The sequence below is a fragment of the Xiphias gladius genome, chromosome 24 (genome assembly GCF_016859285.1).
Source record: "Xiphias gladius isolate SHS-SW01 ecotype Sanya breed wild chromosome 24, ASM1685928v1, whole genome shotgun sequence".
Taxonomy (NCBI): domain Eukaryota; kingdom Metazoa; phylum Chordata; class Actinopteri; order Istiophoriformes; family Xiphiidae; genus Xiphias; species Xiphias gladius.
The window spans coordinates 16,311,603-16,333,807 of NC_053423.1; the positions used below are offsets into that span (position 1 = coordinate 16,311,603).

Consider the following 22,205-nt stretch of genomic DNA (forward strand, 5'->3'; position numbering starts at 1 on the left):
CAGCTGCTCCCCCTGTGTTGCTCCTGCGCTGACTCAACTCAGCCTGGTTTTATCCAAGTGACGCTCAATGCATTTGTCGTTTCCCTGCAGAAAAAAAGAGAAAAAAAAAAAACCATACAGGTCATCTCCTGATTGCAGGCTTCACTTCATAGCCTATAACATCGGTTATTTCAAATGTCATCCCTCCCAATCCCCCTTGACAGACATGCGCCATCTCCATCCGTGCCGTTGGGTTAAAAAAGTGGGCAGTTCAGGATTTCATATCTGGCTTCACTTTCGCTCAACTCCCTCCTTTTTCTTTCCAAGCCCCGGAGGCGTTCGAACAGCGGCCGCAGCAGCAGCAGCAGCAGCAGCAGCAGCCTCAGCTCCCATATAGGCTACCTGCGCACAGCATCCCCAGTCCACTCTCCCCTGACAGGACGGTCGCACTGCAGCAAGCTGTGAGGAGCTGACGGAAAAATACTTTTTACAGCCAAGAAGTCAGTCCATCCTGCGTCAGCTGAAATGCTGCTGAGAAGAGTCCGGTAGGTTTTTCTGTTGGGTTGTTGTGTTGATGATACGCAGTTGAGGCGGTTTGGTCGTTTCAAAGTTCTTTTGAACTTATATTTTCACGTTAAATTATGGTGTCATTTAAGATTTAATGGATTGCAATAGCTTTTCTGCATTTGGCGCAGTTAGTTATACATATTTTTTTTCCCCATAAGCTTTTTGTTTTCTCTCTTTTTTTCCCTTTGTTTTATTGCACACCATGAAACCACCACATGTGTTTCTAGAGGCCTTAGTCACTTCCACTTTCTCCTAATCAGTCCCCATGATAGTCTGATCACGGTGGAGCCCTGTAATGGTTTGTCACACAGAGGAATTTCCATGAAACTGAAAGAAATTCAAGGATGACTGCCACCTAAAACAGACTTACTGTCCTCTGCACTTCTACACTGAGGCTCTTATGTGATCCATTGCACTGCAAAACTTCTTTTTAACTTAAATGCTATTTTTGTGGGAGTAAAGCAAGGATGCTGCTGATTTCAAGCTCTGAGATGTTGCTCCTGTGCCCTGCAGGAGACACAAGAAGCTGCTTTCTGTCTTAAGTGCACATTTAGCCTCTTCTGTTTGTTTTCTGTGGTGCACCTCGGGGCTCAGGTGGACCTCAGTAAAGGGCAGGTAGAGAGATAGAGAGAGACCGAGGGGAAAATTGAATGAGGAAATAGCAGACTTTTAAAGATTCCCCTCCTCTGTTTGATGGTCCAGTGGCTCTCTGGTCTGATGTTTACCTCTGGAGCAAGTGAAGCTGAAAAGACTGGTTCTTTCTGACCAAACATGTACAAAAAGTAGCCCATGATCTCCTAATCCTTTATAATAATCCCAGCTGCTCATACTGACCCATCAAAACCTGAACTTGGTCGCTTAGTGCTGATTCTCAAACGTCAGGCATCAAAAGCAGATGCTTAGTAAAGTGTCACTTGATTATTTGCAGCATCTCCTCAGACCTGGCTACAGTTTTAGAGCCAGCTTAAGAGCCACACGTTAAAGAGTTCTTGACAGGAAAATGCAATTCAATAGTCCATTTACTGCCTTTATTCAGCTCAGTTGATTGTTTTATCGTCAGGAACACATGACAGAGCTAAGACTGGAAACCCCCTGTTTGCCAGGCACAGAGCGAATTCACAACCAAGTGTGTCTTTGCGTGGTTTATAATGGGCTGGCCATGCACAGGCTACGGTCCATCCATGGAGTTGTTGAGTCAGAACTGAGATCAGATGTTGTTTGAAACGTCCTTTTACTTTTTTCCCAGACACACTGGTTGGTGAATCATCTCCTGCTTTGCCAAAACAGCCATCGTATTAGAGACAGACAGCTGGTTTATTAGAGATTTCTGTGAAATGTAGGTGGGTGGGGGGGTGGGGGGGCTTGATGTATGCAGATGATGTTGCTGGGAGCCAGAGCAGTGGGGTTGAGTGAATAGTCTGACTTGGGTCCGACAGGGGCAACTTAGTTACACAGAGGCCATGCTGAGATACATACTGAGGAGATGACTGTACACTATCTGCTGCCTGTGGGTTCACAGATCAGAATGTTTCTGAGCCCAGAATCATTCCCAGATATGCAAAGACGGTGCTTCAGTTTCAAATCAGTGTAATTCTTTGGCAGGTTTTGTGTTGGTAGGTTGCATTTAATGGGTGACATTTTCCGGTGTGTGTTGCCAGATTTTGCAGAATGACTCCAACTTCAGTGATCAGCTTCTCCAGTGATTTAAGATCCGGTGCTTAAGTTATCCGGCAGATTTCATCAGCATAGATGAATTTTTGGGATCTGGTCTTTGGTGCTTCATTGCTACAGAGGTTGCTAAGGGGTAGTGCAGGAACTGATCCTTGTGAGAGCCTGTCCTCTTTATACACTTATAATCTGTCCAAGGTGAATTCTTTGTTGTTGACCAGAAATCTGACCATTTACCACAGAGACTAGATAAGAAGGAATAAAAATAACTTCTCTAACTAGTTATTTGTCAAATTATAATATATATAAAGACCGATATTTAATTTTGTCTGATTTTCTTCCGAGCAGAATATAAAAGACTTGGCACTGATATAGGTGGTAAGGTTGCAAAAATGGTCCAAATGCCCCAAATGTTAAATGTCAGTTATACCACTCTGGAAAACCTCTGATTTTAGGTTAGAAGATTTCTGCCAAGAATCAAGGGTGGGTGAAGTGGAGGAGAGTAAGGAAAACAAGGAGTAATAGGGAAAAAAAAGTACTTGCCAAAGGCCTATATAAACTGTCCATCTATGTTTAAAGTCATGTTGTTATTACCATAAAACAAAAGATATATGTAAATTAGGTGCCTTCTTGAAGAATGTTGTGCCTTTTTTAAGTAATTTATGTTGCACTTCACTTGTATATTTTGTTTGGAATGCATACCCATGAGTCAATAAATCTGAAATTTAAAATCTAAAAAAAAAAAACTGGAGATGAAAGGAGAGGGATAAAGCCACAATGCTCATGTGGTCGACAAAAAATGTAGACTAGAGGGAATTTCTGCCTTGTTAAAACGCAGTTACTGTGCATTTTAGGAGATCGCTACTGTATTTTATCATAGAGCCATCAGTGCCAAAGCCAGTTCCAGCTGAGCTCCCCACAGAGCTTTCATCAGTCAAACCAGTGTCTTTGCATGTTTGAACTGGCTAAACTGGGATCAGCAGTCATTTTCGGGCTTGTTGGCGGAGACGAGGTTTGCCTGACGTGACCTTGATGCAGACGGCTGCAGAGACCACCCACAAGATGTATCCAGATGGTTTTTGTTGTCAGTGCAGCACTGACAGGGATCTCAGCATCTAATTGCATGTTCCTTGTTTACTATTACTTCTTGCATCAACAATTAAAGTTGGCGAAAGTTATTTTGAACAAGATTTTTCATGTCTCTCTTCCACTGATGACCAAAATGTCAGTCTGCTTTCACTTACTTGTCTGTGTCTGCAGGAGGAGACTGGGTTAGTTCTGCTTGTGGATACTGCACTGGCTGCATTTTCTCGACCTTTCAATGCAGTGGGTGGCATTGATTTTTAGCTTGACTTGTCTTTGCTGTTATTCACTTTAAAAAGAGCAGAACTGCGGAGCGCCTGGTGACGGCGCTAACTAATGATAAAAAAGTAACAAAATGGCCAAAATGGTAATCAGGATCACCTCCTCTGCACAAACCCATATGTGAGCACACTCTCACAACAGTTATACAATTTGAAACACTGTGCAGTGTCTTAATGTGGCCGTTCCCTTTGTACGGAGCCTGTTTATTCTAAGTGGTTTAAAACTTCCTTTTCCATCCCAGAAAAGAGCGAGCGAGAAGAAAGAGAAAAAGCAAGCAAGTGTGCCAGTGGCCTGTCCTTTAATTTCACTTGAGGCCTTTTGTAAAGGAGATGGTATCAAGTGAAAGCACAGTGTGCAGCTGTCTTCCTGGCCCACTGCTTGCTTTTTGTGAGACGTTTTCTTGGTAAGAATACTAATAGTGATACCAGCTCTGTGGAGTCCACCCAGCTGGTGAGGGAAACAGGCAACAATTATTCCGCCATCAAAGAAGGCCATTTAATATGTCACAATTTAGTGGGCTGTGTGTGTGTGTGTGTCAACTCCTTACGAAGGATGTGTTGGATTTACAGACGCAGAATTTATTAGTACTTCTTAAACCTCTGGCTCACTCCAGAGGCTCTGATCCTGTCAGTATTACCTTTTTTTTTTGTTTTTAGCTTCCACATTGACATTACGGCTCTGAGGCTCTTAATGAGGCTGCGTGTGTCAAAACTGAGTGAGACATACAGCCATCTTGTGTCTGTTTTTTAAAACTTCATCTTGACATAAATCAAGGAGGTTGGCATGCACACACACACACACACACACACACACACACACACACACACACACACACACACACACACACACACACACACACACACACAGTGCCTCCTCTGTGCTTTACTATGGATTTCTTTGGAGGCTCTTTTCAACATTTGCCCATCCAGAGTTTTGTTGTGCCGGTGGCATCAGCAACAGTCAAACTCTTTGTTAAGAGTTTCTCTGGGCTTTTTTAAAGCCCCTTCATTATATTCAGCTTCTCCTTCATTTTCACACTGCACAGCTCTTTCCCACACCCATACTACACAATCTGGTGTGTTCACACTGGAAACGGGACAAAACAAGCTATACTCAAAACACTCAGCCAAAAAAAACCTTGATTCTTCAGAGTGCTGTCCCACAATGCAATGCTCGAAAGAAACAGAGGAGCAGCTCACAGCTGGAAAAATATAAAACCAATTTCTCCAAGAAAACCTCAGAAAAGAAATGAGTATTTTCCCTGGTGGTGCACAATATATATATATGTAAAAGTATGTTGATTTCTTGTATATTAACTGCACAAATAGTGTACTACAAAGATTACTTTGTAGTACACAGAGTACTGTATACAATTAGTGTGTATAGATTTACAGGTCATTTTTTAAAAATCCTTTCATTGCCATATCCTTCACTGTTTTATAATTTCTCTTTAAAAAGGGAGCACCGTTAAAATTACTTCAGACTTCCACCAAGACTCAGTCAACTTCATGGAGCAGGTTTTATGTAAAACCTTAAACTCTCAATATTCCAGGTGCAACACATTATGATTTATAGATTTGTCAAGTGTAAGGTGGGAAATCAATGATACATATCCGATATTCAGTATTTTTGAAATCAGACCTCATAGGAAGATCATACAGTATAGAGCTGAATGTAGTAAATGCTACAAATACAACAAGCAGTGTGGTACTGGGCATGATATTGATTGAATAACCTGACAAGGAAGATGCACTTTGACATCAACATTAAAACTTTGCCACATTTTGAAATTAAAAAAGATCCCTTATGACTATATCAGCCCTGAAAAGTGATTTGGAGGGCATGTGCTGCTTTTTAATGATGAATGAACATTTGCAGCTTCATCATGGCCGCCTCAGGAGGTTGTGTGAGGTCACTGTGTGCCTCCTGCCATGCCTGCTGGGTTAATAACAGGGCCAGACTGGTGATGGAGAGCTGGCAGGATGCTGTTGGGCTGAGACGCCGTGTCATTAGCTCCCGGAGGTGATGAATGGCTTGTGGTCAGGAGCCTTTGCTCTCAGCTTTGCTTTCAAAACCAGAGAAGTTGCTCTTTTATGCTCCATGGTTTGGCTTTGAGATCCGTTTTTTAGTATTTTAAGGGCCTTGTATGTCAGTGTTTTACACAAAGATTCACTTAAGATCCTGCTCCATTGATATGCTGTCTATAAAAGAAAGAACCTTTCTGCCCTATTTAGAAGGTTTTCTCCAAATGTATGATGTATCATCCAGTTACCAGTTTATTAGGTGCACCTTGCTAAAATCCAGTTTAATACCACAGTACTGCAACAAATACTTTCGTGAAGGTTGACACTGTTTTAGAGAGGTGTTGATTCAAATTTATGACATTTTGTTACATTATATACAGAGGCCTTTCTTTCTTTTATTTTGTAAGATGAAAATTAGACTGGCAGACTAACTTTGGCTCATTTACAGATCGTTTTCTCTGTTTATCCACTAGAATTGTCCCTTAAACTGATACTGATAAAATGAATACAATTTTTCCATCCCATTTACATTATATAGGTGAGTGTCAAATACTAAACTATGAGAAACATCTCTCAGTATAATGGTAATATTATTTCTGTATTTATCCAGTATGTACATTACAGGTATAATCTTTCTTTTATTGTGATGGAATTTAAAACAATATCTACTCCCAAAGGAAGATTTTATGGTGAACGTTGCTGTTTGTTTTAGTTTAGAAGTTATGTCATTCTTCTCCTAAGATATCCTGAAGATTTGAATTCCTCCAATTTTACATGGGTTTTGGGTTTTATGACCCTTTTCCTGATCTTAATTGTGTACATCTGTCCACATGAATTTTCATGTATCTTCTGTATTTCCAGTGGTAAGATTCAGCTCTAAATTATTATATAATTTTATATATATATATATATAAGCAGCAAATCATATGAAATACAAAAGAGCTAAGACTCAGAACACCACAGTGCAACTGTGAGACTGCCTTTTTACCCAGCTGTCTGTACATTTGCGAACCACAGTAGGTGGATGCTGTGGTGAAGGTACTGAAACATAAAGGTGTGCACGCTGTGACCTTTGATATTACAATAAATCAGTTTGGTGAGATCAATGGAGCGTGTTCCCCTGACTAGCTGAACCAACCCAATACATGACTTCCAGTATCAGAAATTGCTCTTCCTATTTAAGGTTAAACCTGTGTGAAATTGGAAACTGGGGATGAATCATTCGTTCAGTCATCATTTTTGTGTCCCTTCCTCCCTGGTTTTATTTTAGGAATTCTTTATTAATCTTCATCTTGATGTTTATTGTGTTGGCCTCTTTATCTCCATAGACATGTCCAAACTCTTCCACTTCTCTGTGCAGTCTGCCATCTCACTCTGGCGTTCCCCACCCAAACACCATCTGCATATGGTACGTCTACATTTTCCCAATATCTCTTACTTTTAATGAACATATTCATTATTCTTAATGTAGCATAAAATACTCTGTATCAGAGAAACCAACATAATATGAGAAATAAATATCAGATCTAGTATTTGTCATTCAGTTATAAGCAAAGGATACAAAGGTGCATTTAAAACTGTGGGCATGATTCAATATTCTCAGCAAATTTACAGAGCCTTTCTGCTCTTCACGCTCTGGATCCTCTATCTTTTTTTCTGCAGATGATGTCCAGTCCCTCCAGGTGAACATCCCCCACTCAGGTCCGGTTTCTGCCCCATTGGGCAGCTCCATCTCCATCCCCTGCTTGGTGTCTCTATCCTCCATACCCACCACCTCCTCCTCTTCCCCTGTTGTACCGCGGGTCAAGTGGACTGTGGTGTCCGATGGGGTGGAGACGCAGATCTTGGTGGCGCAGGGTGAAAGGGTGAAGGTCAACGAAGCATACAAGTACCGCGCCGCATTGCTCAACTACACGTACTCCTCTGATGATGTGTCACTGTGGCTGGGACATTTGCACTCCAGTGACTCGGGTCACTATCGCTGCGAGGTGCAACAGGGCCTGGAGGACGCCAGTGACCTCATACAACTCAAGGTCAAAGGTAACAAAATGACACATGGATCATCATTGAAGCTTTTGAATAATTAAGAGGAATATACAGTATAGGTTATATACTGTAGGATAGAACTTAACACAAGTTCAGTAACAATGGTATTGCATGTGATATTGATACTGATACTTTGACTGTAATCTTCGTGTTCCAAAACATCACACATAAATCACCTTTTTTTCAAAACCTTCCACAAATTGGCGTTTTGTACAAATTATCTAATTTATTTGAAAGCAGTACCCAGCAGAAGGGGTCAGGAGTGACTGAAACAAAGGGAAAATGTATTCTGTTTCAAAATATTGCATGAAATCTCTGTTGCACTATCACATGCAAAGGTTTTGAAACTAAAGAAGGATCTTTAGGATTTTTATAAGTATGTAGTTGGTTCCATGTGGTTAATATTTACTAGTTACTTCAGATGTGATTATCTTGCTTAGTTCACTGGGACTGAAGTGGTGGGAAAATGTTAGTGTGGAAAACAAAAATCCACATCGAAGGTTTACTTTGTGTGTGTCAGAGCAACACTCCTCTGACCAGAATCATTCAAAGTAGCTGAAAATAGGTTGTTATTAAAGCATAATGTCTCTGTGCATTGCCAACAGTCATTTCTCCTCCATTCTCTGCAAGAACTGGGCCAAAATGCTAAATAGGTTTAACAGATGTTGCCACATTGTGGGCTGATGCGTACTCGATCAAATGATCCACAGTTGTTTGTTTGATAAGTTAAGCTTTGTAACGATAGGAATTGATGTATTAATGCGATTATATACACTATATTGTACTTGCTGTGTGACTACCTCAATGCCCCCTAATGGATTTTGCTGTTACTGTAGCTGGTAAAGTCATTCTTTATGCTCTTATTATTATTGGAATGTTTTTTATACTTTGAATATGAAAGTGTTCTTAATGTGTGCTTATGTCCGTGCGTATGTGCATGTTTGTGTTTTTAGGTGTTGTATTTCACTACAGAGATGCCCTGGGCCGGTATGCGTTTTCCTTCCATCAAGCCCAGAGGGCTTGTGAGGCCATCAAGGCAGAAATCGCCACTGCCGACCAGCTTCTGGCAGCATATTATGATGGATATGAGCAGTGTGATGCAGGCTGGCTGGCAGACCAGTCTGTCAGGTATCTCATCACCTCTATATTCTGAATGATGCTCACACTCAAACTCCACAAACACTCAAATACTCAAACCGATGCTTTAAAGGCAGCACCTGTTCATGGAAATATTCTAGCTCCTTTTTTCAGTCTTATATTCACATTTTCCAAAAATCAAGGTATCTACTATTTTTGGAAACTACAGAATCTATTCGTTTTAACAATACCTGACTGCTCAATATGAATGAATTGTAATCACTGACTTGCTGGTCATTCAGACAAACTTAAGAGGTTAATGTTATGTAAAAATGCTGAACAGTTCCATTCTTCTAGGTACCCAATCCAAATGCCCCGTGAAGGTTGCTATGGAGACATGAATGGGCAACCAGGAGTGAGAAACTACGGGACAATGGATCCAGATGATCTTTTTGATGTTTACTGTTACGTGGAACAAATGCACGGTATGAATAATAACAGATATTTCTATAGCAAAAGCCTCTCCAATACTAGATTTTTTAGGCCAATACTGACATCAATATTTGAGAGCTTAGAGGCTACAATAACAGTATATCGGCCTTATTTATTTCAAAATTTTTGATCTCTTAAATTTGGTTGTTATAGTGAGAATTGTTGTATGACATATGTACTGAACGGCACGTTGAATAATGAAAATCAGCCAATAATATAATATAATAACGGCAATGTACAGTATCACTTGGGCTATATCTACTTATAACCATAAGAAAATAAATGATCCAACTAAAGAAATACTGTACATACTATAAATCAAAATAATTAAACTTTATAAAAAATATTTTGTGTTTTTAGGAGAGGTGTTCCATGACTCTGTGCCGCAGCGGTTGTCATTTGATGAAGCAAAGTCATACTGCCGAGCTGCCGGGGCAGAGCTGGCTACAACAGCACAACTGTACTTGGCATGGAGTGAAGGTCTGGACCGTTGCAGCCCTGGCTGGCTGTCTGATGGCAGTGTGCGCTACCCCATCACATCCCCCAGAGAGCGCTGTGGAGGGCCTCAGCCAGGTGTTAAATCCCTCTACCGCTTCACCAACCAAACTGGTTTCCCAGAGCCATCCAGCCTTCATGACGTTTATTGTTTGAAAGGTGAGTGTTTTGCGCCTCAAAAATGATTGTGCATAAAATATATTTAAAACTACATGTCAAAAATATATTAGATATACATGCAAACTTTTCATTACTACTCATTTGGGCAAAAACATTAACCAGGAAACTGCTATGAATACCATAGCCTCACGGTAATGAATCCTTGCTTCGCTTTTTATAATCATTACTAGAATACATTTTGTGGACATTCTGATATATGTAAATTTTAAAAATCTACAATTAGTTTGTATGTAATTAAACTGTAAGGAGATGGGCTAAATATTTGAAGTATAGAAAGCAAAATAAAATCGTCGTTCTCATACCTCTTACACTTTATTGTTAATTACTTCTCTGTCCTCTACAGATAGCAGAAAAGCTGCCACTGAATCTCCTATGGACTACATGGCCACAGAACCTGAAGACATTGGGCAAGATGTTGTTATTCTTATGGAAACAGCTCAAGAGCTCCAACTGAACCAACATGCAGAGCAAGTGGAGCGAGAGGCTCAAAGTGTCCTTGAATCTTTTCCCTTTGTCTCCCACCCTTCCACCAAGGAAAACCTGGTTGACACACATCCAACAGTCATATCAGACACAACAGAGTCTCCCCTCAACACCACATCTACATTTGACCTCCTTCAACAATTGGTTGAAAATTCATCTCCTACAGAAATGAGCTATCACTCCCAGCACCCTACAGCACTGATGAACAGCCCTATCAGCAGCACAGAAACCTATGATTTCCCACAAAACACATCATTACTGCCCAGTTTTTACAATGAGACAGATTCCCACCAGAACCTCAACTTCACCTTTCACCAATTTGAACTTGAAAACACCACAGGGTTTCCTGAACCATCATTTGAACCTCACTCACATAACTGGACAGTACCAGACACAAACCCTGAGAGGCCAATGGATTCCCAGGAACTTCAAGAGACCAACTTGGATTTAAGCAGATCACAAGCCAATTACAGCGAGGCAGAGAGCAACCATACTCAAGAGGAGAATGTCCTGGAGGCAGCCCCAATCACGCCTGACAACATGCTCCATCTGAAGCTTGAAGAAGCAGCAGTAGCAGGCCCTGGGCAGATGTCTCTCTCGACTCAGTTGCCAATTGAGGAAGGACAGCTTCTTACACAAACTACCCAAGCTACCATCAAAAAGCTAACTTCATTGTGGCTCCCTCTTGATGGGTCTGGAGATATTTCTCAAGGTAAGACTTTTATTGAATTATGATATAAACAGAACTAAGAGTCTTTAGCCATGCTAGCAGCTCTGTAAGGCTGCAGGCCTACTTAGCTAAATGCTAATGTCAGCATGCTAACATCTACACAATGGCAACGCTAAACACAAAATAAAGATGAGGCTGTTGGGAATGTCATTAGTTTTGCGGGCACTGTACTTGTTCGTAAACCAAAGTATTGTACACATACAAAGTCATCCTCTGGGTGCTAGCTGTAACAAATTTCATGGCGATCCATCCAATAGTTCTCATGACATTATCAGTTGCTTTCCACTAAAAGCCAAAAATGTCAACCTAATGGCAGAACTAGAGGAAAAATCAGGGGATAGCCAAAGTCAGTGAGATTCATTCTCTGGGGACCAGGAATGTTTACACAAAATTTCATCTTAATCCCTCCAGTAGTTGTTGATATATTTCAGGCTGGACCAAAGTGGTGGACTGACTGAATGACACTGCATTCTATAGAGCCATGCTGCTAGCATGGCTGAAAACATCAGTATCTTAATAGATACTTAAGATACTTATATGCTTACAGCTCCAAACATGTTTTATGTTTTTTTTCCAGAGAGTGACCTTGATGTAGAAGCTGTCAGTTTCACCTCCACATCAGATTCTTCTTATGGCTTCACCACTCACCCGTCACCTTCTACTTCAGCTAGCAGCGCTCCTGCTGAGCCTCGGACTGCACTCCCAGATCCAACGTCTTCATCTGGGTCACAAAATACTGACAAACTTGGCTTGGATATCCTCTCCACAGCAGCACAATTGTGGGAGTCATCCATTTCTAGACAGGAAGGAAGTACAAGCTTAGAAACTGAAAACACAGTCACCATGGAAAGTGAGGAAAAACAGCTGCACACGACAAAGGCTGAAGACAATCTTACTTCTGGAGTAAGTTTAGCTACAACTGAGTCTCCAGATGGGTCGAACACCTCTCAGTTGCCTACTGATTCCGCAACAGCACGGTATCAGACATCGGGGTACAGAGTGTATTTGGATCCTGTGACTACTACTTATGAAGAGGCAAGTGGACAGGAGCCTGGTACATTTACTGCAGTCCTTGGAGAAGACGTTAAAGTTGCTCCAAACCTTGAAGACGATGTTAGATTTAGCCAAATCCTTGAAGAGGAAATTAAAGTTTCCCCAACTGCTGAAGAGGAGGCTAAAGTTTTCTTTTCACTGGAACAGGAAGTTAAAGTTTCCCCAACCACTGAAGAGGACATTGCAGTTACCCCAACAACCGAAGAGGACATTACAGTTATCCCAACCCTTGAAGATGACACTAAAGTTGCCTCAACCTTTGAAGAAGCTGAAGTTTCCTTTTCACTGGAAGAGGGACTTCCAGTTGCCCCAATCCATGAAGAGGAAACTGGTGTTGCCCCAACACTTGAAAAAGCTAAAGTTGCCCCAACTTTAGAAGCTAACATTTCCCCAACTTTAGAAGCAGAAGCTAATGTTGCCTCAACCCTTGAAGAAGAAGCTAACATCACCTCAACCCTTGAAGAAGAAAGTAAGATTTCTCTTACTTTAGAAGAAGAAGCTAATGTTGACTCAACCCTTGAAGAAGAAGCTGACATCCCCTCAACCCTTGAAGAAGAAGCTAACATTTCCCCAACTTTAGAAGAAGAAGCTAACATTGCCTCAACCCTTGAAGAAGAAGCTAACATCACCTTAAGCCTAGAAGAAGAAGCTAACGTTGCCCCAACCCTTGAAGAAGAAGCTAACGTCACCTCATTCCTTGAAGAAGCTAATGTTGCCCCAACATTTGAAGAAACTAACATTGCCCCAACCCTTGAGAAAAAAGCTAATGTTTCCACACCCTTCGAAGAAGCTACCATTGCTCCAACCATTGAAGAAGACACTAACATTACTTCAACCGCTGTAGAAGAAGCTAACGTTGCCTCAACCCTTGAAGAGGAAACTAATGTTGCCCCAATGCTTGAAGAAGCTAAAGTTGTCCCAACCCTTGAAGAAAAGGCTAACATCTCAACAACTTTAGAAGAAGTAGCTAACACCACCCGAACCCTTGAAGAAGCTAATGTTGCCCCAACCCTTGAAGAAACTAACATTGCCCCAACCCCTGAAGAAGAAGATAATTTTTCCCCACCCTTAGCAGAAGCTACCATTGCCCCAACCATTGAAGAAGAAGCTACCGTTGCTTCAGCCCTTGAAGAAGAAGCTAAAGTGGCCCCAACCCTTGAAGAAGCTAATGTTCCCCCAACCTTTGAAGAAACTAACATTGCCCCAACCCCTGAAGAAGAAGATAATGTTTCCCTACCCTTAGAAGAAGAAGCTGTTGTTACCTCAGCCTTAGAGGAAGAAGCTAATGTTGCTTCAACTTCAGAAGAAGAATATAATGTTGGTTCAACCTTAGAAGAAGAAGTTAAAGTTGCCTCAACCTTAGAAGAAGAACTTAATGTTTCCTCAACCTTAGAAGAAGAAGCTAATTTTGCTGCTGCCTTAGAAGAAGAAGCCAACGTTGCCTCGGGCCTTGGAGAAGAAGGTAACGTTGCCTCAACCATTGAAGAGGACTTTACCATCTCTCCTCTTGAATCTCAAACATCTAACTGGGCTCTGCTGACAACCACAATAGGACCCCAAGAATCTCTGAAAGATCTTGAGTACAGCAGAAAAACCTCCTCCATCACCTCCACAGTAGCTCCAGATTCCTCCTCTAGTACAAAGCCCTCCTCTGCTACGACAAAGACGACCGCTGCCAACATCACAACCACCACACACTGGTCCAGACATACCTGGAGCCCAACCACCTCAATACCGAGAGTTTTCCACAAGACAACGGAACCCCAGAAGGTGACGCACCTCATACCACCAGTGGATCAGGGTCTGGTAGATGTTGAGTTTAGGCTCATCCAGCCACCAACCCTGCATATCTTGCCCAATGAGAGGGCAGCTGTAGGCGGTACAGGGAAAGTTTCAGGTAAAGTTAAAGCCACTCTCATCAGCCTAACCGTCCTCCTCTTGCTACTCGACGCAATGATGCACTAAAATCCCTGGTCTGTCTCTGCCCCAACCTGCCTTTGCTCCATTTTCTGTAAAGCACCTCCCCTCCTTTTCAAATGACTTCCCACGTTTGTTTCACTTGTCTCAGAAAGCCCACTCACCCTTTTGACTCCTCACGCTTCTCACTTCTGTCCTTGTGATCCCACCTCCCCTTCAACACTGGGACAGCTCCCATTAGACATTTGTCAACAGTCCAGTCTTGTTATGCATGATGTTTTCTTCCTCATCCAAAGATTGACTTCTGTGAAGTACTGTAATATAGTGGTATGATTGAATGAGTGTTTTAGCGCTTCTTCTACGTGATGATTTTCTGTAAGAGTGATGGTTACGGAATTGGTAAACCTTTTTATAGTAAAAGCATTTTTTTTGCAGTAATCTGGAAGTAACATGACAAAGGGACTTGAACTTTCTCTGTAACAGCAATTACGTTGAATGTAACAGCACTGACCAGTGCAATAGCAGTAATGTTTTATATTTAATGCATAACTGTTAGGTCATCACCTGTTAAGAACTGTTCTCTTTCCACAGATTTTTAGACTTCTATTGCTATTTTAGACGGTCAAGTACCAGAAGCACAAATTATTATCATGTATATAAGCACAAATATTGTTAAGTGTTGATTTGTTGTAAATGGTAGCATTTAGCAATATGTTTTTAAATGTTCCTTATGGGTCATTAATGTTTCATACTCAAGTCATGTTCTATTGTTTAATCATAATCGTTCAAGATTTGTACAGTATTGTATTTTTTAGGTGTAATAATGATAAAGTCAACTAACTGATGTTGCTGCTCGTCTCACCATCAGTCGAAATCTGTTATTTTGTTTTCCTGCAGTCTTAAACATTTTAGTTTGAAATTTTTATGCGTCAGTATAGAAAGTATAATGAACATTAGTTTTTACAACTAAATAAGGCAGCTGCAGAGAATTGTAAGGAAGCCTATTTCTGTCAAGGAAAGAAAAAAACAGGTAAAAATAAAAGAAACACAATCTTATTTGTGATGTAGGATCTCATAATGTTGATTTACCATGAGCATTGCTACTTTTATTATGAATAACTTTATATCTCTTTTTTTTCTTTTCCTGGCAGAACAGGGCTTCCACAGAACTTGCATTACTGTGTCGCCCGAGAATTGCTTTTCAACACAGTGGGCAATTACAAGTCTTAATATTTTAATCAGAGAACAAGACATATTTATTTATAGAGGACATTTCATTACAGGGGAACTCACTTTACTTTACATGAATGTGCATACCGCCAGTTCTCCAGAACAGTACTTAAAACAGAATTTAGAATGCAAAGACATTACTGTGCACAAAAAAACCAGAGTGGCACTGCATTTGGCTCCATACATATCTACAGGCACTTTCAGATTATTTTAAGATTACCGCATCAAAAAGCAGACTCGTCTTTACCGGCAATCCTGTTTTAACAACCCTTTGAGTCGTTCCAGTCAACCATAGTTGTGGTGATAATTGACTCGCCTGCTGCAAGGTCTGCTATTACATTTAGGACTTATTATCTAGAACTGTGAGAGAATCTCTTCAAATACATATGTTAGGAACGCCCATATTCATTTAAGCTCTGCTAAAGTGTTTTCACTTACCGGAGGACAAAATATCTCACTGTATTCATCATGGTGGTGATGCTGTACTTAATGACAGTCTTGTCCAGATTAGCTATATGTTCTCAAATTCAAACTGGCAGATACCAACAAGCTACGGTTAATCCAAGGTTGCAGGTACAGTTTTGTTTTGTTTTATTCATATCACCATATGGAGACTTTTTACTGTCAGGGTCTTACCACTCATGGTGATGAAATAGTAGGGAAAGCGTTTTGCGCTCTCAGATAGATCTGTGCAATATACATTTTTGAGACACACTTCCAGTAGAAAACATTCATCAAGCATAGGGAAAGATTGTATGTATATTAGACTGTTCATGATAATGAAAGACTGGAGATTCTACATCTTATAAAGGCCGAGAAACACAGTGGAAAAGCCACCGCTCATTCAGTAATTCAAATGACTAAGGTCATGACATCATATTCTCATGTGAGGAAAACTACACTACAACTACAAAACACAGGGAGATCATGTAAACTCTTCACAGACGGGTGAGAATTGAACCGAGGTACTTGTGGCTGTGCCAACTTGGAAAATAAAACGACTTTGATTATTGTAAAAATGCCAACATGGGTGACAGCAAAAGGTTTCATTGTTTAATACTCATGACTAGAAAGGCATCTTGATGGTTTTACATGCCCCAGCTGTGTCATTTTCAGCAAAACTGAATGATGGTTTATCTTTGACTGCATATGATTCTCATTAGACTTGTGTAGGGCAGTTATTACTTTTCATACACACACTGACTCAAAGAGAGCTGTCTAAATAGCAGTATGTGAGTGTTCAGTATAATGACAGACACCACAGAGTTCTTGTTTATGGGGTGTCAAAGAAAACCAATAAACCAAATCCACTTGTAGAAAGGTTTGATGGCAGCTCAGACACACATTCCGCCATTTGTCCTTCTTTTACAATTTTAAGAAACAAACTGAAACTCCAATCACGCTTTCTTCTTCAGGACTTTAAACAGCTAGGCTACCTTCTGATGGTGACCCTGAAGCACTGAAGCTTAAGATGAGGCGATATTCCTTTTGTACAGTGTAATCACCCATAAGGGGAGTTTAATTTTCCAAATATGTCAACACAAACACTTCAATCTAGCATATAAAGGAAAACATTTTATGGGAAATGAAATGATTAATAATTCATTCATTACATTACTTAAGAGTAAATTGAGCTGTCACATGATGCAACAGCAGCCATGAGGTCCTTGAAGTAATCTACAGTTTGCTGTAAAAAGTTTTTCCTTGAACTTAGTTGCATCCAAGTCTGAATAATGGTATCAAAGTGTGTAACAAATGTAGACAGGTATCTAGTCTATGCGAATTACAGGACGAAACACCTAACTTCAGATAAGGATTTTTCACAGCAGAGACCCAATGCTCGGGGTCAAAATGCACTATTGTGTATTTGTATCCACCATGACATGTTTGACATACTGTATGTATCTAACGACCAAAAGAGGGAGTTTCTGCTACTGCACAGAAACAGACTGTATACTTTGGTAGAGAGTAGACTGTCAATTATCATGTGTAACTATGTCATTGCATTTTAAAAGGCACATTGTTGGGTTTTTCCAAGTATAATATGCTGGCATGTTATAAACCCTGAACTACTGTTTTTAACTCCAAACCACAGAAAATCAAACTGAAGCTATGTGGACAGAGTATAGACACTGGTTATAAGGAGGATAATTGGAAGAAAATGAGAGAAAGACGTCCTGCAAGAACAGGACCCTAGGAGTTTGACATCATGACTCTCTGAAGTCTGTCCGCTCCTGCCATCTGGTGGCATATGTGGATCATGATGCTTTGACAACATTTTAACCGAAGATGTGTCCTGAAATTGGCCACTCTTACGATATTTCTACATGTTTATTTCCCTCTGCATATATGTATGCATTTAACTCATGTAAATATATATCTTAATTCACATTGTGTTACACATAATTGCAGTTAGTGCAGAGGATGTCTGCAAAATAGACTTGATTTCAAGATTTTTAAGGAGGGACAATAATATTAATTCTTGTGAGTTGCCTCAATCGTCGTTCAATATTCCTTACTCTTTTTGATCCACCAAACCCACCTTTTTCTGATAATTCTCTTGCTTTCATTTGTACTTGCAAATACATGCAAACGTTTCATTTTCTGTGCACTATTAACAATAACACACAGTATACATACTGTGTCCTGTGCTCTCATGTAGTTTAAGCTGCAGAATATTCTACTAATAACTGGACCTCTGTTGTGTTCCAGATGCCTGTAAGGACGACCCCTGTCTCAATGGGGGCACCTGTACAGACCGAGACGGGCAGATTAAATGTCTCTGTTTGCCAACATATGGAGGACACCTCTGTCAGACCGGTGAGCTCTCTGCTGGGGGCTGTTTCATAAAAGAAAAAAGAAAAAATCATCATGCAAAGATGCTTGATCAGTGATCACCTTGTAATATTGATAATTTGAATTACTTTGCACACAGACATACTGGGGTGGTTTCTTATTAGATTAGTCTGTTCAGATGTAAAACTATCACATATGGTACAACATATGGTAGTGCAAAATTTGTTTTTGTGTTTATACCAAACAAAGCTCTTGTATAAAAAATGGCACATTTCATCCAGTAAATTCAGTATACACCGAATATCCTCCAGGCAGGATTACCAACTGGGAAAAGCAGGTGGGTGCCCAGGGATCCGGACCCCCAAGGGCACCAAAAGCCCCCAGTGTGTTATCAGTTGTTTCATTGTAAATTGATTAAGAGCAAATTTTTAATTGTATTCATGATTTTACAATCACATTCCTGTTTCAATCAGACTTTGTAGTATATATTTACATATACTAAAAATATGCGAGGCATTATTGTTACTGCCCATCTTTTCCATTTTTGAAAAGGTGAGACTTTTAATCAAAACGAGGCTTTCCCTGGTCACATTAGGGATCAGTAAGAAAAAAATAATTGTCCAGCAATTGTACCAGTAAAAAAGTGCAGTACAAACTAAGTTGGGTCCTGCATTATGAACTTAAATTATTTTACTTCATATTGCGGTCATGAGCCACTCATTTCTTAATAATTTTGTTTGATCAAATTACCACAAAAAAACGGACACATGGAAAACTTGTGGTCAAGTAGTTATGATCCAACATAAGAGCAGCCTACCGGCTGGTTTCTGGGTCTCTGTGTTAATCTGTCCATGTCCATTTACTTGAAGCAATCAACATTTAGGGTAATTCACACATGTATGTCTACAAGTGAGTACCTTCACCTCTTCTTCTGTGTTTCTTTCAGACCTGGAGCGATGTGAGCCAGGCTGGGATAAGTTTCATGGTTTCTGTTACCGACACTTCAGCCAGCGTCTGAGCTGGGAGGCCGCGGAGCAGCACTGTCGCATGCAAGGAGCTCATCTGGTGTCCGTCATGACCCCCGAGGAACAGAGTTACATCAACAGTAGGGTCACTCTGCCAGCTGTTCGTGTATACAGGAATTTAGATAGTTTAGCCTGCATGTGTGATTTATTGATTGTTTTGTTAGGACGGAATATTTTATCTTTCTGTCCTCCTCCCCAGGCAACTACAAGGAATACCAGTGGACCGGTCTGAATGATAAGACCATCGAGGATGATTTCCGCTGGTCTGATGGCAACCCACTGGTGAATAATACTAGAAACCAGACAAACACAAACACACACAGTTGCGTGTAGGCTACAAATGTGTGACCGGCAAACATTTCACAGTGCATCACAGAAAGATAAACCTTGCTTAGATGAAGGGTGAAGTCCAAACAGAGGTTTTTCTTTGTGGAAAATGTTGAGAACCCTTCCAAACATCGGGTATTTTCTTCTTGCACTTTCATACCTTCATACTACATTTATTAGATTACTCTTCTTTTTTTTTTGTTAGTGTTTGTTTGATTTGTGTGGATGCTCTAATTATTGGACACTGAGCAAAGTATTTTCTAGTTTATGATTCGACCCACTTGTTAGATCATACTCTTAGTTTAATATTTAATGGGAGGTCCTGAGAAAACCCATGACCAAGGTTAATTAGATTATATTGATTAGGTAACTTTTTTTAAAAGTTTCACCAAAAAGAAAGCTTAACTAATTTAAGTTTATCAAACATCAGCATTAGACTTGTATCCTGCCTTAAAAATAGCATACGTCTGCTTGATATAAACTCCTAAAAACATGGATCTATACAAAATACATCTTTTCTCTCCATGTTTACAGCTGTACGAGAACTGGTACAGAGGGCAGCCGGATAGCTACTTCCTCTCCGGAGAAGACTGTGTGGTGATGGTGTGGCACGATGACGGACGCTGGAGTGACGTGCCCTGCAACTATCACCTGGCCTACACCTGCAAGAAAGGCACCTGTGAGTAAATCAGTGAGAATGAGCACCAAAGTCGTCATTTAAAGACCCTTATGAATGGGTTCAACTTCCCCATGTGGTGGATTTGGGTTATTACGTCAGTGATTTCTACAAGCTGAACAATTCAAGGAAGCAAAGTTGTGAATAGATATAAGATCTAAAGTGTTTATCTCTTCCAACAGCCTCATGTGGCCCACCACCAAAGGTCCGAAACACCTTCATATTTGGAAAAGCTCGACAGAGATATGAAACCAACGCAGTTGTACGTTATCACTGCGCCCAGGGTTTCCAGCAGAGACTAAATCCTCTGATCAAATGTCTGTCTGGGGGCACTTGGGAGAGGCCACAAATCCTCTGCATCCCTGGTAAGATTAGAGATTATCTTAACCCTTACAATAAAAAAGAAATCTTTATTTCTTAAAAAACCTTCATGGAATGTACCTTCAGTTGCCAGTGATCTTCTTGTGCACTATGTCTGATATGAAGTTATCATTAATTGGATTTATAGTACTGTACTTCCTGGATGAATTATCTCTGGTTTGGTTTAGCTTTATTTTGTTATAAACAATTTAGGCATAAAAAATGAAGAAGGCTGAAACAAAAGACACAAATTTAATCCAACATGGAACCTGGACAAGAGACAAAAAATATAAAAAGGAAATAAAAAAAATAAAATAAAAAAGACTTAAACAAACAACAAACAATTAAACCATGACACAGGATAAAACATTTTTAAAAGTAATATAATTTATTTATTTTCAGAGGCTGGAAGTCCAACCCAGCACCCTGACGTGACGTCACCGACCAACGACAACTTTGCAGCGAATGAAGATGAGTTTGAAGCCACTAAAGAGACACCACAGTACTGGGACATCAAGTTTTAAAAGTCAGCCACGCTTTCCTTGTCTTGTTTTCTTAAACTCTGCTGTTGTAACATGACAAGGTGTAAAGAACCGAATGCTTTTACCAATGAATGCTCAAACAGGACAAAATGAACCACAAAAAACACAGAAACACAGGTCAAACTGAACTGAACTTCCTCTTTGCCTTAGTGCACAGAGAGGAGCTAATTTTCTTTGGAGGGAGACACTGTTTACTTAAAAAACATTCCTATTTTTTGATGTCCTTTAAAATACATTTTAATGTATTTGGTTAAGGGGATTTTAGGGGTTAATGCAGTGACTGGCAGAGCGAAAAAGAGGCTAAAGTGATTACCTGATGAGTCCTAATACAGTAAATGTGTCTAAATTACTATGCCAGCTCCAAATCTACATTATAACTGTTCTCTTTGTGGTTTTTCTTACATCAAAAACCTTTTTATAAAATGGTGCTAATGTCTTCAAGACCTTTCAATCCAACAGAGATTTTTGTTTTCAGTGTGACATAGGAGTAGAAAACATGTTCATGGTTTTTCAAAGAATCCTACAACTCCAAAGCACAAAGTCAACCTTAACAAAGAGTCAATAAATACTGTACATATATTAGTTTTCAAACCTGTGATGCTGTCCGCATTTTTTTGAGAGAAACCTTTGACTTCCTGCAGACACAGTTTTGTTCGTCAGCTTTATGTTGTAATAAAGTTTTGTAGAACAGAGCAAAGAATAAATCAGTCTCTTATTTTACCCTTAACACTGTTTGTGGGCTTCATTTCATTCATTCAGTCACGTGAGAGGTGAACATAGTGACTAAAAGCTGACGCTGATTTTGGTGATTTGGTCTATGTGTAAACAAAAGTAGTAAAATCACTTTACGGATCCCATGGATTGAGATTCCACAATGCAAAAGGCATTTTAAAGGGGAAAAGATGATAGAAAAAGGAGGATTGTGTGATGTGTGAGTGTGATGAAATTCTTAAATGTACTGAAATCCATTGGATCCAATGTCCTGTTTTTCCTTAGTAGTACTTCTGAAGCTGCATCAATAGTTGATAATGTGGTATCACTTTCTATGTTAGGGTTTACTATACAAGGGGTTTATAAATTATAGCTCTAATCCTAATTCTTGTTGGTTAACTCGTAGTTTTTTTTAATATCATAGTAATAGTGGGAGAAAAAAAAACCCTGACAAACTACCAG

At 40.1% G+C, this 22,205-nt stretch overlaps 1 protein-coding gene across 1 annotated transcript; it reads left to right on the forward strand.

The window, feature by feature from the left end:
* The first annotated feature begins 381 nt into the window (after positions 1-381).
* Positions 382-21,737, forward strand: LOC120786950 (brevican core protein-like). Its single transcript, XM_040122766.1, has 14 exons — positions 382-524; positions 6,932-7,011; positions 7,266-7,643; positions 8,603-8,777; positions 9,084-9,211; positions 9,579-9,872; positions 10,237-11,088; positions 11,684-14,056; positions 18,019-18,126; positions 19,049-19,207; positions 19,327-19,409; positions 19,989-20,133; positions 20,313-20,495; positions 20,893-21,737. Exons 1-14 carry the CDS (start codon positions 505-507, stop codon positions 21,012-21,014), a joined length of 5,100 nt encoding a protein of 1,699 aa, XP_039978700.1. The 5' UTR covers positions 382-504; the 3' UTR covers positions 21,015-21,737.
* The last annotated feature ends 468 nt before the right edge of the window (positions 21,738-22,205 follow it).